Source organism: Trichechus manatus, unplaced genomic scaffold (genome assembly GCF_000243295.1).
Source record: "Trichechus manatus latirostris isolate Lorelei unplaced genomic scaffold, TriManLat1.0 scaffold00027, whole genome shotgun sequence".
In the NCBI taxonomy this organism is placed as follows: Eukaryota; Metazoa; Chordata; class Mammalia; order Sirenia; family Trichechidae; genus Trichechus; species Trichechus manatus.
Genome location: NW_004443963.1, coordinates 3,831,682 through 3,852,459, shown reverse-complemented (window position 1 = coordinate 3,852,459; position 20,778 = coordinate 3,831,682). Strand labels below are relative to the sequence as shown.

At 41.1% G+C, this 20,778-nt stretch overlaps 1 protein-coding gene across 1 annotated transcript in view; it reads left to right on the top strand.

The window, feature by feature from the left end:
- The first annotated feature begins 8,734 nt into the window (after positions 1-8,734).
- PAH (phenylalanine hydroxylase) overlaps positions 8,735-20,778 on the top strand; it is a 108,672-nt gene continuing 96,628 nt past the window's right edge. The window contains exons 1-2 of the mRNA XM_004373768.1: positions 8,735-8,922; positions 15,423-15,530. Coding sequence (XP_004373825.1) covers positions 8,863-8,922; positions 15,423-15,530 — 168 coding nt within the window. The 5' untranslated portion in view covers positions 8,735-8,862. The remainder of the gene's footprint in view (positions 8,923-15,422; positions 15,531-20,778) is intronic.

The window sequence follows — 20,778 nt, the reverse complement described above, 5'->3', positions numbered from 1 at the left end:
TTGTGGTTACCTTGAAATTTACCCTTATCTTCCTAGGTTTGAACCAGTCTATTATTACTTGATATCAGCTTGCCTTCCTCTCCATTAGAAGGTTCTATACCTACACCATTTATTCCCTCTTTTATTGTTCAGATGCTGTTGTCATTTACAGATTAACCTATCTGGTTCCCTGTTGTAATTCTTTTGGTTTTCTATTGTCCTTGAGATTTCATTTCCTAGGTTGCTTTCTGGCTGGTACAATCCTGTGTCCTGTATTAAACCTGTGGTCTGATGTTGTTTGTTCTCAGATCGAAAGACTCCCTTTAATAATTCTTGTAAGTTTTGTTTGGTTTTTACATTGTCCCTTAATTTCTGTTTATCTGGAAATGACCTAATTCCACCATCATATTTGAATGAGAGTTTTGCAGGATATATTATTCTTGGCTGGAAATTACTTTCTTTCAAGGTTTTATATATGTCATCCCATTGCCTTCTTGCATGCATGGTTTCTGCTGAATAATCCGAGCTCAGTCTTATTGTTTCTCCTTGGTACGTGACTTTTTGTTTTTATTGAGCTGCTCTCAGGATTCTTTGGTTTTATCGAGTGTGATTATGATATGCCTTGATGATTTTCTTTTGGGGGCTATGCTATATGGGGTTCTTGAACTTCTTGGATTGTCAGCTTTTCATCTTTGATGATATTGGGGAAGTTTTCTGTTGACAATCTTCAATGATCCTCTCTGTGTTTTCTGTTTTCTGTCCCTGTTCTGGAACTCCAATCACTCGAAGATTTTTGCTTTTGATTGTATCCCGCATAATTCTCAGAGTATCTCATTTTTCTTCATTCTTTTTTCTGATTTTCCTTCAACAGAGTTTTATCCAAGTGTTTGTCTTCAGTTTCACTGATCCTGTCTTCCATCGTTTCAAACCTGTTCCTCAGCCCTTCTATGACACTATCCATTTCTGAAACCTTGTGGTTTATCTTTTGGATTCCTAATTGTTGTTTTTGTATGATTTCTAGTTGTGAATTTATTTTAGCATTTTGTTCCTGTATTATTTTCTTGACTTCTTCCATTTTTTGTCTGTATTGTCTTTAAATTTGTCTGCCTTTTCCATGAATTTGTCTATTTTTTCCTCATTTTTGTCTGCTTTTTGCTACGACTCTTGGATAATTCTGAATATTAGAGATTTGAATTTCCTATCAGGTAGTTCTAGTACCTTTTCTTCTACTGTAAAGTCATCTGGTGTTTTATTTTGGATGCCTACTGGACCATCTTGTACTTTTTCTTTATGTTTTGATATTGTCCGCTGTCTTCCTGGCATTCAGTAGTTATTTTCCTCATTTATTGATTGTAAATTTGTTTGTTTTATTTGGTTGTGTCTGAGCTGGTGGGCTGTGCATTCTTTGTTGTTTGCTTGTCTGTAGACACGATATTTTTACCTCCTTATCCAATGGACAGGGTCAGTCACTCAGGTATGGTAGAGCAGGCCAGGTCCAGCTGAAGGTTAGCTGCTGGGATGGGTTGTTTGTGGCATGTACTAGTGCCGACAGGGCAGGCTGGGAATCAGTGCAGGGCAGGTTCTGGTAGGTTGTGCCTGTGGTGCTTGGGGGTGCGATGTTCAGCACACGGTGCAGGTAGGCAGGAAGGAGGTGGGATATTGTGATGGGTGGAGCTAAGATGGGTATGGGAAAGAAGAGAGAGAGGAGAGAGGAACAGGAGCTACAAACATACACACAAACAAACAAAAAAGAGAGCTCAGGGAACTTGCTGCTGGAGTGGAGAGAGGAGTGACTGAGAAATGGAGAAAAACAAAAAGTAAGAAAAAGAAAAAGGTAAAAAGAAAAAAAAAAGAATGAATAAAAATTAGAGGGGAAAAAAAAAAGAAAAGCCCCCAGGGATCCCACTGGTGCAGCTGCTAGGACTAGGGAAGTTGCTTCCAGGCCATGAACTACAGCCTGGATAGAAGGGGTAGGGGTGTCACACAGCACCAGGTATTCAGGAGACAGGAAGAGAAGGTAAGTATAGTGAGATGAGAAACTGGAAATAAAGAAGGAAAAAAAAGGAAAAAGAGAGAGAAGAAAACAAAACAAAAGCAAAAAAAAAAAAAAAGCAAGAAGAAAGAAATGCCCCCAGGGATGTCAATGTGCGTCTGCACAGAGTAAGGGAGTAGCTCCCAAGTTATGCGGTACTGTCCTGCCAGAAGGGGCTCCCAAGCTGAGAAAAGAAAAAGAAAACAAACAAATAGAAACAGAACAAATCAGAACAAAAAGCCCTGGGGCTTCCACCAGCTTGGTGGCATGGGCCAGGAAGCAGTTTCAGAGTCGAGTAGTGTTTCACAGCCTTTCAGTAAGAAGCAAAGATGGCACACAGGGCCAGGTATTTGAGATAAAGGAGTGGGAGGTGGTGATAGGTAAGGAAGAAATCTAAAGAAGCAGAAAAAAGGAACACCAGAAGCCAACAAATGGCCCTCAGGGAGCCGGCCAATGTGGGCGGGTGGAATGCTCCAGCAAAGGGTGAAGCTGGTGCTTCTTGGCCAAGAGACTGTGGCCACAGGAAACAGAGGAGGCCAAATGGGGGCATAGAGAAGTGGAGGGAGGGAAAGCCTTTATCACTAGTGTCATGGATTGAATGATGTCCCCCAAAAATGTATGTATCTATTTGACTGGGCCATGATTCCGGTATTGTGTGATTTCCTATATGTTGTAAGCCTTGCCTCTCTGATGTTAAAGAGGGAGGATGGGTAGCAGTTGTGTTAGTAAGGTAGGACTCAATCTACAAGATTGGATTGCATCCTGAGGCAATCTCTTGAGATATAAAAGAGAGAAGTGAGCAGAGAGACAGGGGTCCTCATACCATCAAGAAAGCAGTGCCAGGAGCAGAGTGCATCCTTTGGACCCAAGTCGCTGTGCGGAGAACACCGATGAGAAGAAGGCCGACAGAGAGAGAAAGCCTTTCCCTTGAGCTGACACCCTGTATTTGGACTTTTAGCCTCGTTTACTGTGAAGAGATAAACTTCTCTTTGTTAAAGCCATCCACTTGTGGTATTTCCATTACAGCAGCAGTAGATGACTAAGACAACTGGTTACCAGTTGTTCTGTCTTCTTCTGGAAACTCCATGAAGCTGCTCAGTACCCCCTGTTCACCAATCTCTGATAGGAGTCCAGGATGGCGGATTTGTGCTGCTCTAGCTAATAGGGGACCTTGCATGTATCTCTCCTCGCTCTCTGTTCTCGGTCAGTTCCTTATTCCATTCGGTGCTTGGCTGAGTTCTTCATCTCTTCATTTGATGCTTAGGGTTTCAGGATTGATGGATGTCTCTGTTTGACTTAGTTTTCTGGATCTTTGCTGTGGAGGGACCGCATGGTTCTTCTGTCTATACTGCCATATTGCACCCCATAGATAAATTTTCCCATTTTGCCAGAAGAACTTTTTTGTTTTTAAAGAAGCTATTTGTGTTTCTCTCTGAGATAGCAGACTATTCAGTGTGCTCTTTTCCAAAATCAGATCTGGGGCATTTTTATGTGAGATAGGATTAACAATTCATTTTGAGCAGGTGTGGATAGAGAGAGTGGATAGAAAGGAAAGAAAGAGTATTTAAGAGCCAGTGCCCTGGAGTTAGGTGAAACATACTTTGATCTTGGTCTATTATTTAAATTTCCTGTGCCTCAATTTCCTTATCTATAAAGTGGAGATGTATAGTTCATAGAATAGGTGAGAGGAGGATATGAGATCATGCATGTGGAACGCTTGGCACAGAGCCTAACACACAGTTTGCATGAAAATAAATAGCTATCATTGTTTGTGTTTATTTACTGCATGCCTGTTGTATTTCAGGTGCTATCACAGCCATTGCTCTCCTAGTATACCAGCAGCTCCAAGGAATGAAATGACGTGTGTAAGGCGATCCCAGGGCTAAGGAAAACACTGCATTTTAAGTCTACTAAAGTCAGATAAAGGATAAAGATCTCCTGAGGGTAAAAGTCAAGGTCTTGAGCTTCTATGTTCAACACTGAGCTTCCGATGTACCATAGAAAGTATTAATCAGAGTCCTGGAACTCCTTTTGGACAGAAATTATACCTTAGTCCTTTCTGTATTTCCAACAGCCAGTAGGAAAGCCTGGCACAGTATAGTGTTCAATGAAACCTAAACAACAACCCTTAAAATCCCCATTTTAAAGACAAAACAACTGAGGCATAGAGTGGCATTAAGTGACATGACCACTGGTGGAACCAGGAGTTAATCCATGTTTCCAATCCAAATCTGAACTCTTGTTTTCTGCAGAAGCTTGGCCATGTGATCAAAGAGGAATGGGAGGGGAGGGGTGGATTTCTAGACAACTTTACTATTGGCTTGTTTTTCTTCCACCCTGTTGACCTTACCCCCACCCTGAGTAAATATTAAGCAGACACTCAAGGCCTTGAGATCCCTGGCTAGTGCAAACAGTTTGCCTAGTCCACTACCTGAAAGGTTGGTGGTTGGATCCACCCAGCAGCACAATAAAAGAAAGCCCATTGAAAACCCCATTGAGTGCAGTTCTATTCTGAAACATGTGGAGTGTTCACGAATCAGAAGCCACTTGAAGGCAACTTTTTAATGTAATTTAATTTTAATATTTTGGTCAAGACCTTGATGCCTTTGGTTTTTCACATCCTTTCCAAACCACTGACTTTGCAGTGTTCTTTTATATTCTGTTTTTCCAAATGACAACTAATACTGCACCTCAGTTTCCTCATCTGAAAAATGGGATTAATGGCACCCTTTCCATCTACTTGAATAATAGACCCTTAACAATTATTTGTTATCAGATTTATGTAAACGTACTTTCAGAAAACCACAACTTGTCTGTCAGTTTGTCATATTGTGGTAGCTTGCATGTTACTGTGATGCTGGAAGCTATGCCACTGGTATTTCAAATGCCAGTAGGGTCACCCATGGTGAACAGGTTTCAGCTGAGCGTCTAGACTAAGACAGAGTAGCAAGAAGGACCTGGCAGTCTACTTCTGAAAAAATTGGCCATTGAAAACTTTATGAATAGTAGCAGAACATTGTCTGATATAGTGCTGGAAGATGAGCCCCTCAGGTTGGAAGACACTCAAAATATTACTGGAGAAGCATTGCTTCCTCAAAGTAGAGTCAACCTTAATGACCTGGATGGAGTAAAGCTTCATTTGTTGAAGTGGCATGACTCAAAATGAGAAGAAACAGCTGCAAACATCCATTATTAATTGGAATGTGGAATGTACGAAGTATGAATCTATGAAAATTGGAAGTCATCAAAAATGAAATGGAACTCATAAAGATTGATATCCTAGGCATTAGTGAACTGAAATGGACTGGTATTGGCCATTTTGAATCAGACAATCATATGGTCTACTATGTCAGGAATGACAAATTGAAGAGGAATGGCACTGGATTCAGCACCAAAAAGAACATTTCAAGATCTATCCTGAAGTACAATTCTGTCCAAATAAAAAAACTAACTCTGTTGCCGTCAAGTTGATTCTAACTCATAGCAACCCTATAGGACAGAGTAGAACTTCCCCATAGGGTTTCCAAAGAGCAGCTAGTGGATTCAAACTGCTAATCTTTTGGTTAGCAGCCAAGCTCTAAACCATTGCACCACCAAGGCTCCACAACGCTGTCAGTGATACAACTATATCCATATGCGTACAAGGAAGACAAGTTAATACAACCATTATTTAAATTTACCACCAACTACTAATGCCAAAGATGAAGAAATTGAAAAATTTTACCAACTTCTGCAGTCTGAAATTGATCAAACATGCAATCAAGATGCATTGATAATTACTCGTGATTGGAATGCGGAAGTTGGAAACAAAGAATCAGTAGTTGGAAAATATGTCCTTGTTAATAGGATAACAATGTAGGAGATCTCATGATAGAACTTTGCAAGACCAATGATTTATCTATTGCAAATACCTTTTTTCAATAACATAAACGGTGACTATACACGTGGACCTTACTGGATGGAATACACAGGAATTAAATCAACTACATCTGTGGAATGAGATGATGGAGAAGCTCAATATCATCAGTCAGAACAAGGCCAGGGGCCAACTGGGGAACAGGCCATTAATTACTCATATGCAAGTTCAGGTTGAAGCTGAAACAACTTAAAACAAGTCCATAAGAGCCACAGTACAACCTTGAGTATATCCCACCTGAACATAGAGAACATCTCAGAATAGATGTGATGCATTGAACACTAATTACTGAAGACCAGATGAGTTGCGGAATGACATCAGGACATCATACATGAAGAAAACAAAAGGTCATTAAAAAGACAGGAAAGAGAGAAAAGACTAATATAGATGTCAGAAGAGACTCTGAAATTTGCTCTTGAATGTTGAGTAGCTGAAGTGAATGGAAGAAATAATGAAGTAAAAGAGCTGAACAGAAGATTTCAAAGGGTAGCTTGAGAAGACAAAGTAAAGTATTATAATGACTTGTGCAAAGACCTGGAGTTAGAAAACCAAACAGTAAAAACACGCTTGGCATTTCTCAAGCTGAAAGAACTGAAAAAAAAAGTCAAGCCTTGAGTTGCAATATTAAAGGATTCTATGACAGAAGGAATACACAGAGTGACTGTACCAAAAAGAATTTGTCAACATGCAACCATTTCAGGAGGTAGCATATGATCAAGAACTGACAGTACTGAAGGAAGTCTAACTGCACTCAAGGCATTGGTGAAAAACAAGCCTCCAGGAATTCACAGAATAGCAACTGAGATGTTTTAACAAACAGATGAGTTTTGGAGGTGCTCACTCATTTATGCCAAGAAATTTGGAAGACAGTTACTTGGACAACCAACTGGAAGAGATCCATATTTATGCCCATTTCAAAGAAAAGTGATCCAACAGAATGCGGAAATTATCAAACAATATCATTAATATCACTAGCAATTAAATTTTGCTGAGGATAATTAAAAAATGGTCGCAGCAGTAAATCGACAGGGAACTGCTAGAAATTCAAGCTGGATGTGGAACGAGGGATATCATTGCTGATGTCAGATGGATCATGGCTGAAAGCAGAGAATACCAGAAAGACGTTTACCTGTGTTTTATTGACTGTTCAAAGGCATTTGACTGTGTGGATCATAACAAATGATGGATAACATTGCAAAGAATGGGAATTCCTGAACACTTAATTGCGCTCATGAGGAACGTGTACATAGACCATGAGACAGTCGTTCGAACAAAACAAGGGGATGCTGCATAATATAAAGTCAGGAAGGATATGTGTGCCAGGATTGTATCCTTTCACCATAGTTATTCGATCTGTATGCTGAGCAAATAATCCAAGAAGAAGGACTATATGAAGAAGAACATGACATCAGGATTGGAGGAAGACTCATAAACAGCCCGCAATATGCAAATGACACAACCTTGCTGAAAGTGAAGAGGACTTGAAGCACTTACTGATGAAGATCAAAGACTACAGCCTTCAGTACGGATTACACTTCAACATAAAGAAAACAAAAATGCTCACAACTGGACCAATAATCAACATAATGATAAACGGAGAAAATATTGAAGTTGCAAGGATTTCATTTTACTTGGATCCACAGTCAACGATCATGGAAGCAGCAGTCAAGAAATCAAATGACTTATTGCACTGGGCAAATCTGCTGCGAAAGACCTCTTTCAAGTGTTAAAAAGCAAAGGTGTCACTTTGATGACTAAGGTGCACCTGACCCAAGTCATGGTGTTTTCAATCACCTCTTATGTATGGGAAAGCTGGACAATGAATGTGGAAGACCAAGGAAGATCTGACAACTTTGAATTATGGTGTTGTTGCCAAAACAATGAACAAATCTGTCTTGGAAGAAATACAGCCAGAATTCTTAGAAGCGAAGATGTTGAGACTTCGTCTCACGTACTTTGGGCATATTATCAGGAGGGATCAGTCCCTGAAGAAGGACATCATCCGTGGTAAAGTAGAGGGTCAGCAAAACAGAGGAAGATCCTCAAGGAAATGAATTGACACAGTGGCTGCAATGATGGGCTCAAGCATAGCAACGATTGTGAGAATGATGCAGGACTGTGCAGTGTTTCATTCTGTTATACAGAGGCTTGCTATGAGATGGAACAGACCTGATGGCCCCTAACAATAACAACTTTTAAATAATAGCTTATGTTACACATAGGATCACCAGGAGTTGGAACTGGCTGACAGACACAGGTTTGGTATTCTATTCTTTGAGAGCTTATGTGGCAAGAACTGTACTAGATGTTTAATACATTGTCTCATTTCTAAAATTCTGAAAACATCCCAGCAAGGTGGCTCTTCCATTTTGTGTTCAGAACTCCCAGGAGTTATGTAAATAGCCCAAGGCCACATTGCTGGATTCCAACCTTAGATAGCTCTTACCTTTGTTCTTCAGCTCTGTGCTCAGCGTTCGTAATGTCATCTACAGTTTTCTAAAGTCAAAGCTCAGAAAAGCAGTTTGCTTAATAGTTAATAGAAGGAACAACAACAACAAAAAAAAACTACCTTAGGATCTTGGCTCTGCTGCTGTCAGGAGGAGGAAGAATTATTTATCACCAGGTGGTTGAGAGTCCCAGAAGTGCCCAAACTGCATTATTCAGTGGCCTCTTGGCATCAGCCATGCTCGCCCCTAGAGCAGTCCAGGGCAAGTGGCCAGGAGCAGGGTAAAGGTCACCCCTTGCCCACTGCATCAGGACAACGCCCACCAGAGGGCCGTTCCTGTGCACAGGCACATTCCTGATAGGAAATGCCCTCTGGAATCTCTTCTGTTGTCCCTAAAATCAGCTTTAAAACCTCAGCACCACGTGCTGTTTGCAAACCTGCTTGTGTCTGACACCCTAGAGCTAGAGACCTCACTTGCGGATAGCCAGCATGTCAGCTGTAGTCCTGGAGAGCCAAGACTTGGGCAGGAAATTCTCCGACTTTGGACAGGTGAGTTACAGTGGGCCTCATCTGCGCAGGTAGGGGAGTTCGGCCCCAGAGGAAAGGTGTAAGTGGAATGGTGGTGTTTATTAGTTTCATAAACTCACCAAGATGTCTGAATTCATTTGAAGGTGATGAAATGTCCAGGAAGTCAGCAGATAAGCCATGTCCCCAACAATTGGTTCCAGGTTTCTCCTGTGTGTCTTTCAAAGGAAAGGGCACTGGGTTTATGAATCAGGGATCTGGCTTCCAGAGTTGCCACAAACTAGCTATGTGTCCTTGGACAAGTCACTGTCCCTCTCTGTTGCCTGTTTTCTCTTCTGTAACTAAAGGGGCTGGTCCTTAATGATCCAGGGTAGGGAATGGAGGTCCATCTAGATCTGATCTTTGTGATGTTTACAAAGTGCCGTTATCCAGGTACTGAGATGTCAAAATTGTAAGAAGCTGTATGCCCCTTTCATCTTTGGAGAAAGTGAGGCACGAAGAGGACTCAGAGACTCAGTCAGACCTAAGGAGGGAATGAAATTAAACAGAGGGCAAATGAATACGGTTTAGCCCTGCCTGATGTAAGTTATTGGGACTTGGAATGTGAGAGAACCCTAAACCTGACACTGGGATAATGCCCGGGGTGTATTCAATTCTTCAGGATTTGTTGTCTTTCCTTGAGTTGAAAATTCAGAACACATTCTTTAATTTAACTAATATACTCACCCAAAGCAAGGATTCACCCTCCTGGACTCGGATTGAGATTTAAAGCCCAGACCCTGGAGGTGATCTGAGACTGTAGTTATCTGTAGGATTAGTGAAAAAAATCTTCTGTAGAGGACAGGAAGGCTGGAGAGGACAGGGCTCTTTATCTTAAAGCTAGTAATAACAAGAGAGACTGTTGAACTTTGGACTGATTTTGTTTTGGGCGTGAGAGAAAGGCTTCCTTTGAAAATGATGCACAGTGTTTGGGAGGCAGGAGAACTTGATGTTAAAGAGGAACAATGCAGCAGTCAGATCCCAGAACAGATTCTGGCTCCATCTACCATTTAGTGTCTGTGTTGCTGGCAGTGAGGCCCCCACAACAACGGGAGGGGTTTCAGGGCAGCGCTCTGGTTAGAGGCCATGGGAGCTGGAAGCTTTATTCATGGAGCACTTATAAGACTGAGGATCCACAAACTGTCAATATCAATTGCAGGAGCGAGGTGGGGAGTCGGAGTTGGGACTATTCAAAAGGAGTTTTTAAAGTAGGCCCCTGGTATCCCCTCTGCATTTAAAGCAGGGTACTTAACTTTTCAGAGTCCCTGGGTGGTGCAAACCGTTCACACTCTGGGCTGCTAACTGAAAGGTTCGAGGTTCAAGTCCACTCAGAGGTTCCTTGGAAGAAAGACCTGGTGATGTACTTCCAAACAATCAGCTATTGAAAACCCTATGGATCACAGTTCCACTCGGAAACACATTGGTTCACCATGAGTTGTCAACTGTTTTCTTTTGGTTTATTTAACTTTGAAGTTTCAGGTTTTGTTTTTAAATTATTTAAAACATAGGAATAAAAACATCCATGTTCTAGGACTGATGTGAGGTTTAAATGAAATAATGTCTGTAAAGCTCTTAGCACAGTTCCTGGAGCATAGGAAAGCTACACATGTCAATGTGTATCTAGCCAGGACTTATTTATTCATTCATTCAACAAAATGCATCTGGAACACTGGCAGGGAGGACAAGCACTGAATCGGGCACTGCAACTGGTATAGCCTAGTCATAGAAAGATTGCTTGCTGGGTGTGGAGACAAGTGACCCAAGTTCTCATTTTTTGTCTACTTAAGCTATATATTGGGGGAGTCACTAAATTGGGGTGAGAAGGCTCGGGTTGGTGTCTGTAAAATGAGTGTGGGGTGGGATGTACCGGACTAGAATGGGCTTTAGGATTCCCTCCAGCTCTAACATTCTGCGAAAAGACACAGTTTATGCCTTCTTGAAGCTCCCAGCCCAGATGAACAGCACACACTGGACGTAATTCTGATATAAGGCAGACGGTGGAAAGAAACCACAGTGTGGCGAGGGCATATGCTATGTAATGCATATGAATATTAACTTCAGCCCTGGTAAAACTTACATTCGTACGAAGGAGACAGATATTAATCAAACATTAAGTGAATGAACATATAATTTAATGTAGAGATAAGTGCTGTGAAGAAAAATAGAGCAGGGTAATGGGATAGAAGATGAGAGAAACTCAGAAATCCCAAGTATGAATGGTGCAGCCAACGTTGAAGGACAAATCTGACTCCAACACCTGTGCTCGCTCTTCCACTCAATTGCTTTCCCCTGTAGATAAATGCTGGAATACAGAGGTATGGTGTGCCCTTGGCAGGTGTTTCATCTTACACTACAGGTGTGTGTTTGTGCAATTACACATGCAAATACGCAGATCCTACCATGCCCCCTCCTAAAGCACTAAGATTGAATACCAGTGCCCCGGAATACAGTTGCCCAAACACATTGCTTTTAATTATGAAAACTGCTCTTTTCCAAAGGTAGCAATGCATTTGTTAGACATCACCTAAGAGAATAAACTTCTATTGTTAAATGTGTTGCTCTATGATCAAAATTTTTCTTTCCTGGTTCCTAGTAAAGTTCTTTCTCCCTGACCTATTTTTATCTAAGCAGGTTCTGAGCTCCTTTTCTCTAACTTTTACCTATTCTGGGCATACACGTGTTTGTAAGTCAACTCATACGTCTGTTGGAAACAAATAAGGTATAGATTATTTGCCAATAAAAACATTTTCTGGAAGAAATTTGCCCAAGAGCCCATGACTGGCTGGATCAACCTGAACCTACCCAAGGCCACACCACTCGACCAAGGTCCATAAGCTTCCTTTCATTTAAAAACCCTTAAGCTTTGAAAAGGGAGTCCCTGGGTGGTGCAAATGGTTAACGCTCTCAGTGGCTAACTGAAAGGTTGATGGTTTGAGTCCACCCAGAGGTGCCTTGGAAGAAAGGTCTGGAGATCTACTTCCAAACAATCAGCCCTTGAAAACCCTGTGGAGCACAGTTCTACTCTGACGCACATGAGGTCACCATGAGCTGGAACTAACTGTACACCAGCTGGTATATTGTCCTACTTGGGTCTGTCGTTGGGTGGTAGAATAGGGGCTTTGGAATTGTTGGAACTGGATTCAAGTCCAGGCTCTGCCACTTATTAGCTGTATCCTTGGGCAAGTCACTTAACTGCTAAGTCTATTTCCTCACTTGCAAAAGGTAATAATAACAGTACCCACCCCATGGGGTCATTCTGAGGACAAATGAGCTATTACTTGTAAACCCTTAGAACAGTGTTAGTGTTGTCAATGATGTTTATTAGCTATAAAAAGTTCCAAGTATGGTTCCTGGCACACAGTGAGTGCTTTGTCAATGGCAGGCTCTATTATTACTATAAATAATAACAAAGAGTAGTACATTATCATATGGTAAATATGAATTTGCAGACACATTTAGGAAAGGTCGTAATTAAAAAGAAATGGACTGCAAATTTTTCAGTGGTTCTCAAAATTTACCATGGTTAAGTATTATCTGGGATGCTTATGAAAATGCCCCACCCCAAAGATTCTGATTTGATAGGTTTAGACGGGTCCCAGGAATCTGCATTTTAACAAAGAATTCCTAGGTAATCTTGGAGTGGAAATCCAAGGAAGACTCACTGAGAAAACACTGACCGAGAAAGTGTATGGGACATGTGGAGAAAGGGAGATAGGCATGGGCAAATGCCTATAGTCATAGTGGTATTGAGCAATTGTCTGGTGATTTGACCAAAACAAACTCTTTACTTTGAAAGAACCAGAAGCCTTAATTCCCGTATTATGTCCATAGCAGAGGGAATTGTATAGAAAGACTCAGGTAGGAGCTTGAGCTCTTGACCTGCCACTTACTACCTGTGTGACGTCAGCTGAAAAACCTTCTCTCTTTGGCCCTTAGTTTCCCAATCTGTAAAATGAGAAGATTGAATTTAGACGATCTTTAAGGACGTTTTTAGCTCTGTGAGTTAATGATCAAGTCCTACGTGGGCATCAGAAGCCAAATGGAATGCATAGATAAAGGAGTGGTTGTTCACCTAGACTAAAGAGTAGGGAGTTTTTCTGAGACTATTAAGACCCAAGAGGGCCTTTGAGGAAGGATGAGATATTTGAAAGAGGGGATGCAGGGCATTTACTGTATTAACAAGTTGAAAAGGCAAGGAGGAAACCAGTTTGGTTGGAGTGGAGGTTCCTGTGGGTGGGTACCGAGGAAACCCTTGGATATCAACAAGAGGTATTTTATCCTGATGGTCATGGGGAACCTTTGAAGAATTCTGAGTAGAAGACTGACATAAGCAAAATTCAGTTAGGGCTGTATCAATGAAGATCACTAAGAGCTGGATTTGAGTGGAGGTGGTGGGAACAAAAGAAAGGCCTGGCTCCAAGAGTTATTTCTGAAGGAGATCGGATTGGACTTGGTTGGACATGCACAGAGGTGGGGAGGAGGTGACAGCTTCAACTATGGGTACGTTCAAGTCTGAATTTCCCAGCATAGGTGGCATCTGTTGAGGTATATCAGGAATATGTTACTGTTCTTGGAGGCCAACAGGAAGAAAGAATGTTGCCAAATGAACTAGAAACAGGGAAATCCTCTGTTATTTTAAGGAAACTTGAAAAGACTAAGGGCTCAGTATTCCCTGGTAGGAAGAAGAAATTGAAGCCGGAGACTCATTTGTGCTTCTCTGACAGGGTTTTAGGAAAGGGAGAAGGGAGGTAGTGTCTCAAGTAAGTCGTGATTCAAATACAATATGGCAAGAACAGACTGCTGGGGTCAAATGGCATGGCTTCAGCATGGTTCCACTTCTAACTGTGTAACTTTGGGAAAGTTACTTAACCCCTCTAAGCCTTAATGTTGCCATCAATACAAGTGGTGACTGGGTAGATAATAAAACCTACTTCCTAGGAATGTTATCAAAATTAAATGAAATAATCCAAGTCAAGTGCTTATTATAGTACATGGGACATAGTAGGCTCTTAATAAATGGTAGACTTTTTTTTTTTTTAAATGAAAATAACACCATGACCCAAACAGGGATGTATAACAGTTAAATCTTCCAATTCATTTGGGGCCCTCTGTAATCACAATTGCTGATAATTTTGGTCCTTTGCCCTACACTATTGTTTCCTGTATGTTCTGGAAAAATTTGAATGCTCTGAACTGAAAGAATTTTGTCCTAAGGGTCGTCAGTATTCATGTGAGGCTTATTATTCTGACCTCCTGATAGAGTCTGCCCAACAGAGCCTTCTCTCATTGAGAGGATGTAACATCCATTCTGTTAATTTCATTAGCTTGCTTACCAGACAGCAATAGTTCTGGGCATTTTTTTTTCCTTCCCAGTTTTAGACACATGCTGTTTATTTGTGGGCACACAGAGAATTTTATATATTACTTTAAAACTTTGGAAAATGTTTTCTCAAACTCTTCCTGAAATGCCAACTCTAATCCCGTGATTAGGTGCATGCATGTCGAAAGTGTTAGATCCTTGACATTCTTCACTATTTGGTTTAAAGCATCCACCTTCTGATTAGTTATTTGTACGCTTCTATATATTTGGAAACTCTGGTGGCATAGTGGTTAAGAGCTATGGCTGCTAATCAAAAGGTCAACAGTTCAAATCCACCAGGTGCTCCTTGGAAACTCTATGGGGCAGTTCTATATATTTGTGACTCTTTCCTTTTTCAAAAGTTGGGTATCTCAGATCTGAGCATATGGGAACATATTAATGCTTCCCTGAGATTTTTGCCAAAGGCCAAGGAGTCATTCTTGAGTATTTATAATGTGTCCATTATTTTTATTTAATTCTCTTGACTTTCTATTTAAAACGTTTTTATCTTTTTCTTTTTTAACATTTGAATACGGTTTCAATAGGGCTTATTATTAGCGTTGTTTTACAGATAAGGAAACTGAAAAGTCTGAGCAATTTGTCCAAAGTAGTCCAGCTGGTAAAAGGAAGAAAGGACTCCAACCCAAGTCTTTGGACTCAAAACCCTTGTGCGTTTCCATTTTTAGTACTTTCTGCACTGTATTTCTCAATGTTTTCCTGAGACACTTTTTGAAACATACTATAGCACTTCTAAGGATTTTTTTCTAGTTATCCAGTCTGTTGTATATGTGACTATTAAGCCAGATTGTGAGTTCCTGGAGGGTGGAACATTGTCTTATTCATCTTTGTATCTTTTAGAGCCTTAATAGTGCCTGGCACTTGGTAGGTGCTAATTAAAAAGTGTTGAATTTATAGAGTTGACTGGTGACATCAGTGAATAATTGAAGCTTACCTAAAATTGAAGGCCAGAACTAAGAGTGTCAATGATAATTTCATGGCCCCTGAGTCACTTATACGTCTGTATAGGATGTATGTAGCTCACTGTAGCGTTCATGCTTGCCTCTTTCTTGGTGATCTCAGTGAAATGAATTGGCTAAGCTTTAACCAAGTCCTTCTAATATTGTAGGAAACAGGCTATATTGAAGACAACACCAATGAAAATGGCGCCATATCGCTAATCTTCTCGCTCAAAGAAGAAGTTGGTGCACTGGCCAAGGTCCTGCGCTTATTTGAGGTAAGTGCTTTGTTCATATTTTGCTTTGGATAATGTGTTATTTTGTAGTTAGATGCAATGAAATGAACATAGGCTCTAGAATTGGAAGACTTGATTTTCAGCTCAGGCTCTTACATTAACCAGCTGCATGACCTTAATTAAGTCTCTCAATTTCTCTGAGCCTCAGTTTCTTTATTTGTAAAATGGTGTTGGTAATACCTGCCTTGCCAACTTCAACAGGGTTTTTGTGATAAGAGCATGTGTTTTGTAAAACAGCAAGTGACTATACACATGTTGTATATGATCATAGTAAATGATTAAATAAATAATGATTGAAAAAATCATTAATTCTTTCATTCACCAAATTTATATTGATTATCTTCTATACAAGGAGCTCTGGTGACACAAATGGTTAAACACTTTGCTGCTAACTGAACGGTTGGTGGTTTCAACCCACCCAGTAGCTTCATGGGAGAAAGACCTGGCAATTTGCTTCCGTAAAGCTTACAGTCAAGACAAATCTATGGGGCAGTTCTACTCTGTCACATAGGTCACTCTGAGTCGAAAGCGACTTGACAGCATCTAACAACAACATCTTCTATATGTCTAGGCATAAGATAATAAATAAGACACAGTCCCTTACTGCAAGCAGCTTAACCTCAAAGCAGCTAATATTCCTCAAGACACTGGTAGATCTCTTATAATTAAATGGATGCCTTGATCAAATAAATCTGGAAAACTTGGGTTCATATCATTTCATCTAATTTCTTTATTGTGAACTTCTTAGAAACTATGAAACCCTAATGTATACTAGAAAATTCTAAGAGGGAGATGTCGTATGTATTATTTTCCAAACTTATTTGACTTTGGACTCCTTTTCATTACAAGAACATCTATTCACATCTTAGAAGACAGTTTGGGAAATGCTAGTTTGAACTTTAGCCTGGCATTTGAATTTCACATAATCCCAGACAGGTTTCCTAATTCAGATTTCTCCTAAGTACTTTGCTCATGATTTGGCTGGGACTGTTCCCACTAAAGGATGAGTTGCTTTGTAATCATTTTTCTGTGGCCTCTCCTGCTGGTTGGAACCATGGGTAGCACGTTGGTCAGGGCTATGCACACTTTAAAGCTCAATGTGTTTGCTCATACATTCAACAAATCCATTTTGGATATGGGCTGGGTATAATGCTATATCTCTTAGAAACCTGTGATGTTCTCAGTACTCTGGGGGCGGGGGTGGGGAGGGTGAGAGTGGAGGATACACAGATGTTGTAAGGAAGAGAAACTGCCTCCTTGAGGATCCAGAAGGGCAAGAAAATGTTCTCAGCAGCCATGTATCTCCTGCAGAGCAAGGGTGGAGGGTAGGGACGTCTTTTGGTGACAGGGCTTTTGCAGATATCATCTTATTCAATCTTATAATAACAACAAATATGAAAAATATTTCTATCTCTATTTTTCAGAGAAAGAAACTGAGGCTTAGAAAGTTTAATATTATATATATATATATATACACACGTATATACCTATATATATATAAGACCTAGTGGCACAGTGGTTAAAGTGATTGACTGCTAAACAAAAGGTCTGCAGTTCGAAACCAACAGCAGCTCCACAGGAGAAAGATGTGGCACTCTGCTTCCGTAGAGATTTACAGCCTTGGAAACCCTATGGGGTCCCTATGAGTCAGAATCGACATGATGGCAATGGGTTTGGTTTTTTGATATATACGTGTGTATATATATATATATATGAATCTGGGTTTGTAGAGAATATAAAAATGACTGAGAGAAGGTCCTCAGCCTTAAGAAATATTATCCTCAGGGGCAGGCAGAAACATATACACTTAATAAGGCAAATCAATGCTGCAGTTAAAGTACTTTTCAGAGAAAGAAACTGAGGCTTAGAGTGATGTTATTTGGAGATGTTATTTGAAACCAGGCATTCTGACTCCAGAGTCTACATTCTTAACTGTTATGCAGTGCTTTCCCAGACAACACCAACTACATAATTTGCTGGGCCCAGTGCAAAATGGAAATATGGGACCTCTTGTTCAAAAAGTAGGAAAAAAGTACTGTTAAAGGTTTAGTAATGTAAAACATTTTCATTTCTTCTGTAGTGTCACTCTCAACTGGCCATGGTGTTATTTGCTGTTTAATATCACCCTTGGGAGCCCGGTGGCATAGTGGCTAAGAGCTCGGTTGGTGACCAAAAAAGATCAGTAGTTCAAATCCATCAGCTGCTCTTTGGAAACCCTATGGGGGCAGTTCTACTCTGTCCTATAGGGTTGCTATGAGTCAGAATTGACTCGATGGCACACAACAACAACTACAACATCCTCCTCCCTTCTGTTGGGCACATATGCAGCCCACCAGCAGCTGGATTCCCCTTCCTGCCAGTTGCTGGCCCCACGAGCCACACCCATTCTGGAGATGGGGAAGTCTGTCTCTCCTTCCCATAGGCCTGACCACCAGTCCATTGATAGGTGACTCCAAAGTGATTGCAAGCTATACGCCAGGTTGCACTAGGTACATGGATTGGGGATGGGTGAGACTGGCCCCCACTGAGTCACCACCATGGAATCACTTGTCAAATCACTGATGACAGAGTGTGGCTGCTGAACATAGGCCTCCCACCCAACACCCCATGCCACCTAGTCACTACCTTAGGCAGAGGGCAGCAACCATTGTAGGGTGGGGTAAGAGAGAGGTCCTAGGGTGCAAGGGAGATGAGAGAGGCCCAGACCATGCTGGGAATGTGGGGAGGCAGCAGGAGGCTGTAAGCTTCCAGTACATGTGTCATCATCCCATTGAACTTCGTTTGCAAACGTAAGTTCAAAGATACAATTATTAAGAATTTCAAGAACATGGCACTATAGACAGAAGCACCACACCATCCCTCCACAGCATAGATCCCAAAAACTCAGTCTAACAGAGACAAACATCAATCCTGAAATCCTAAGCATCAAATGAAGAGATAAAGAATTCGGCCCAGCACCGAATGGAATAAGAAAGTGACAGAGAACAAAGAGCAAGGAGAGATACTTGCAGAGGTCCCCTATCAGCTAACACAGCATGGATCCACCATGTTGGACACCTGTTGGAGATCAGCAAACAGGGAATATGGGAAAGCAGCTTCATGGAGCTCCCAGCAGGAGACAGAACAACCAGTAACCAGAGATATATGCTTTCCCACCCCCCACCCTTCTTCACCGCCACTCAGCCTCCTCTGCTTCCTGTGGCCATAGGCTCTTGGCCAGGAAGCACCAGCTTCACCCCTGCGATGCTTGGATTCCACCTGCCCTCACTGGCTGGCTCCCCGAGGGCCATTTGTTGGTTATGGGTGTTGCTTTTTTCTGCTTCTTTTGGTTTCTTCCATACCTCTCACCACCTCCCTCTCCTTTCTCTCAAATACCTGGCTCCCTGTGCCATCCTTGCTTCTTCCTGAAAGGCTATGAAATGGCGCTTGACTGTGGAACTGCCTCCCGGACTGTGCAGCCACGCCGGTGGGATCCCTGGGGCTTTTGTTTGTTTTGATTTGTTCTGTTATGATTTGTTTGTTTGTTTTCTTTTTTTTTTTCTCAGCTTGGGAACCCCTTCTAGCCTGGCAGTACTGTGTGGCTTGGGAGCTACTGCCTCAGTTTGCACAGCCATGCAGTGGGATCCAGGGGGGCATTTCTTTTTTCTTGTTTTTTTGTTTGTTTTCTTTTCTCTCTTTTTCCCTTTTTGTCTTTCTGCATTTCTCAGTTTCTTGTCTCTCTATACTTACCTTTGCTTCCTGTCTCCTGAATACCTGGCGCTGTGTGACACCTCTACCCCTTAGGTAGAGCCAGGCTGCACTTCCTGGTCTGGGAGCAACTTTCCGAGTCCTCACAGCCACACCAATGGGATCCCTGTGAGCTTTTCTTTTCTTTTCTAATTTTTATTTCACATTTTTTTCTTTTTACCTTTTTCTTTTTTTCTTTTCGTTTTTCTCCATTTCTCAGTCTCTCGTATCTCCACTCTAACAGCAAGCTCCCTTAGCACTCTTTTTTGTTTTTTCATTTGATTGTATGTTTTTGGCTCCTGTTCCTCTCTTCTCTGTCTCCTCTTTACTATACCCGTATAAGCTCCACCCATCACAATCTCCCACTTCCTTCCTGTCTATCTGCACTGCACACTGAACATTACACCCCCAAGCAACACAGGCATGGCCTATTGGAACCCGCCTTGCACTGATTCCTAGCCAGTCTGTGGGCCCTAGTATGTGCCACAAACAACCCATCCCAGCAAATCCCCTTCAGCTGGACATACTCTGCTGTACCATACCTGAGAGACTGATCCTGCCAATTGGAGAAGGAAGCAAAAAGTATCGTGTCCACAGATGAGCAAACAACAAAGAATGCACAGATAGCCTGCTCAGACATAAAAAATAAAATTAAAAAATAGGATGAAACAAACAAATCTACAATCAATAAACTAGGAAAATAACTACTCAATGTCCCAAAGACAGCAGACAATATCAAAACTTAAAAAAACAGGACAAGATGGTTCCAGTAGGTCTCAAAAATAAAACACTAGATGACTTTCCAGTAGAAGAGAAGGCACTAGAACTACCTGATAGGAAATTCAAATCTCTAATATTCAGAGCTATCCAAGAGTTGAAGCAAAAAGCAGACAAAAATGAGAAAAAAATAGACAAATTCATGGAAAAGGCATACAAATTCATGGAAAATACAGACAAAAAATGGAAGAATTCGGGAAAATAAACAAGAACAAAATGCCAAAATAAATTCACAACTAGGAATCATACAAAAACAACAATTAGAAATTCAAAAGATAAACCACAAGATTTCAGAAATGGACAGTGTCATAGAAGGGCTGAGGAGCAGGTTTGAAACAATGGAAGACAGGATCAGAGAAATTAAATACAAACACTTGGATACAATACTGTTTGATGAAAAACCAGAAAAAAGAATGAAGAAAAATGAAGAAACTCTGAGAATTACGAGGGATACAATCAAAAGCAGGAGTTCCAGAACAGGGGGAGAAAAAAGAAAATGCAGAGATCATTGAAGACGTGCTGACAGAATACTTCCCCAATATCATGAAAGATGAAAAGCTGACCATCCAAGAAGCTCAACGAACCCCATATAGGAGAGACCCCAAAAGAAAATCACCAAGGCATATCATAATCACATTCATTAAAACCAAAGACAAACAAAGAATCCTGAGAGCAGCTCGAGAAAAACAAAAAGTCACATATAGAGGAGAAAAAATAAAACTAAGCT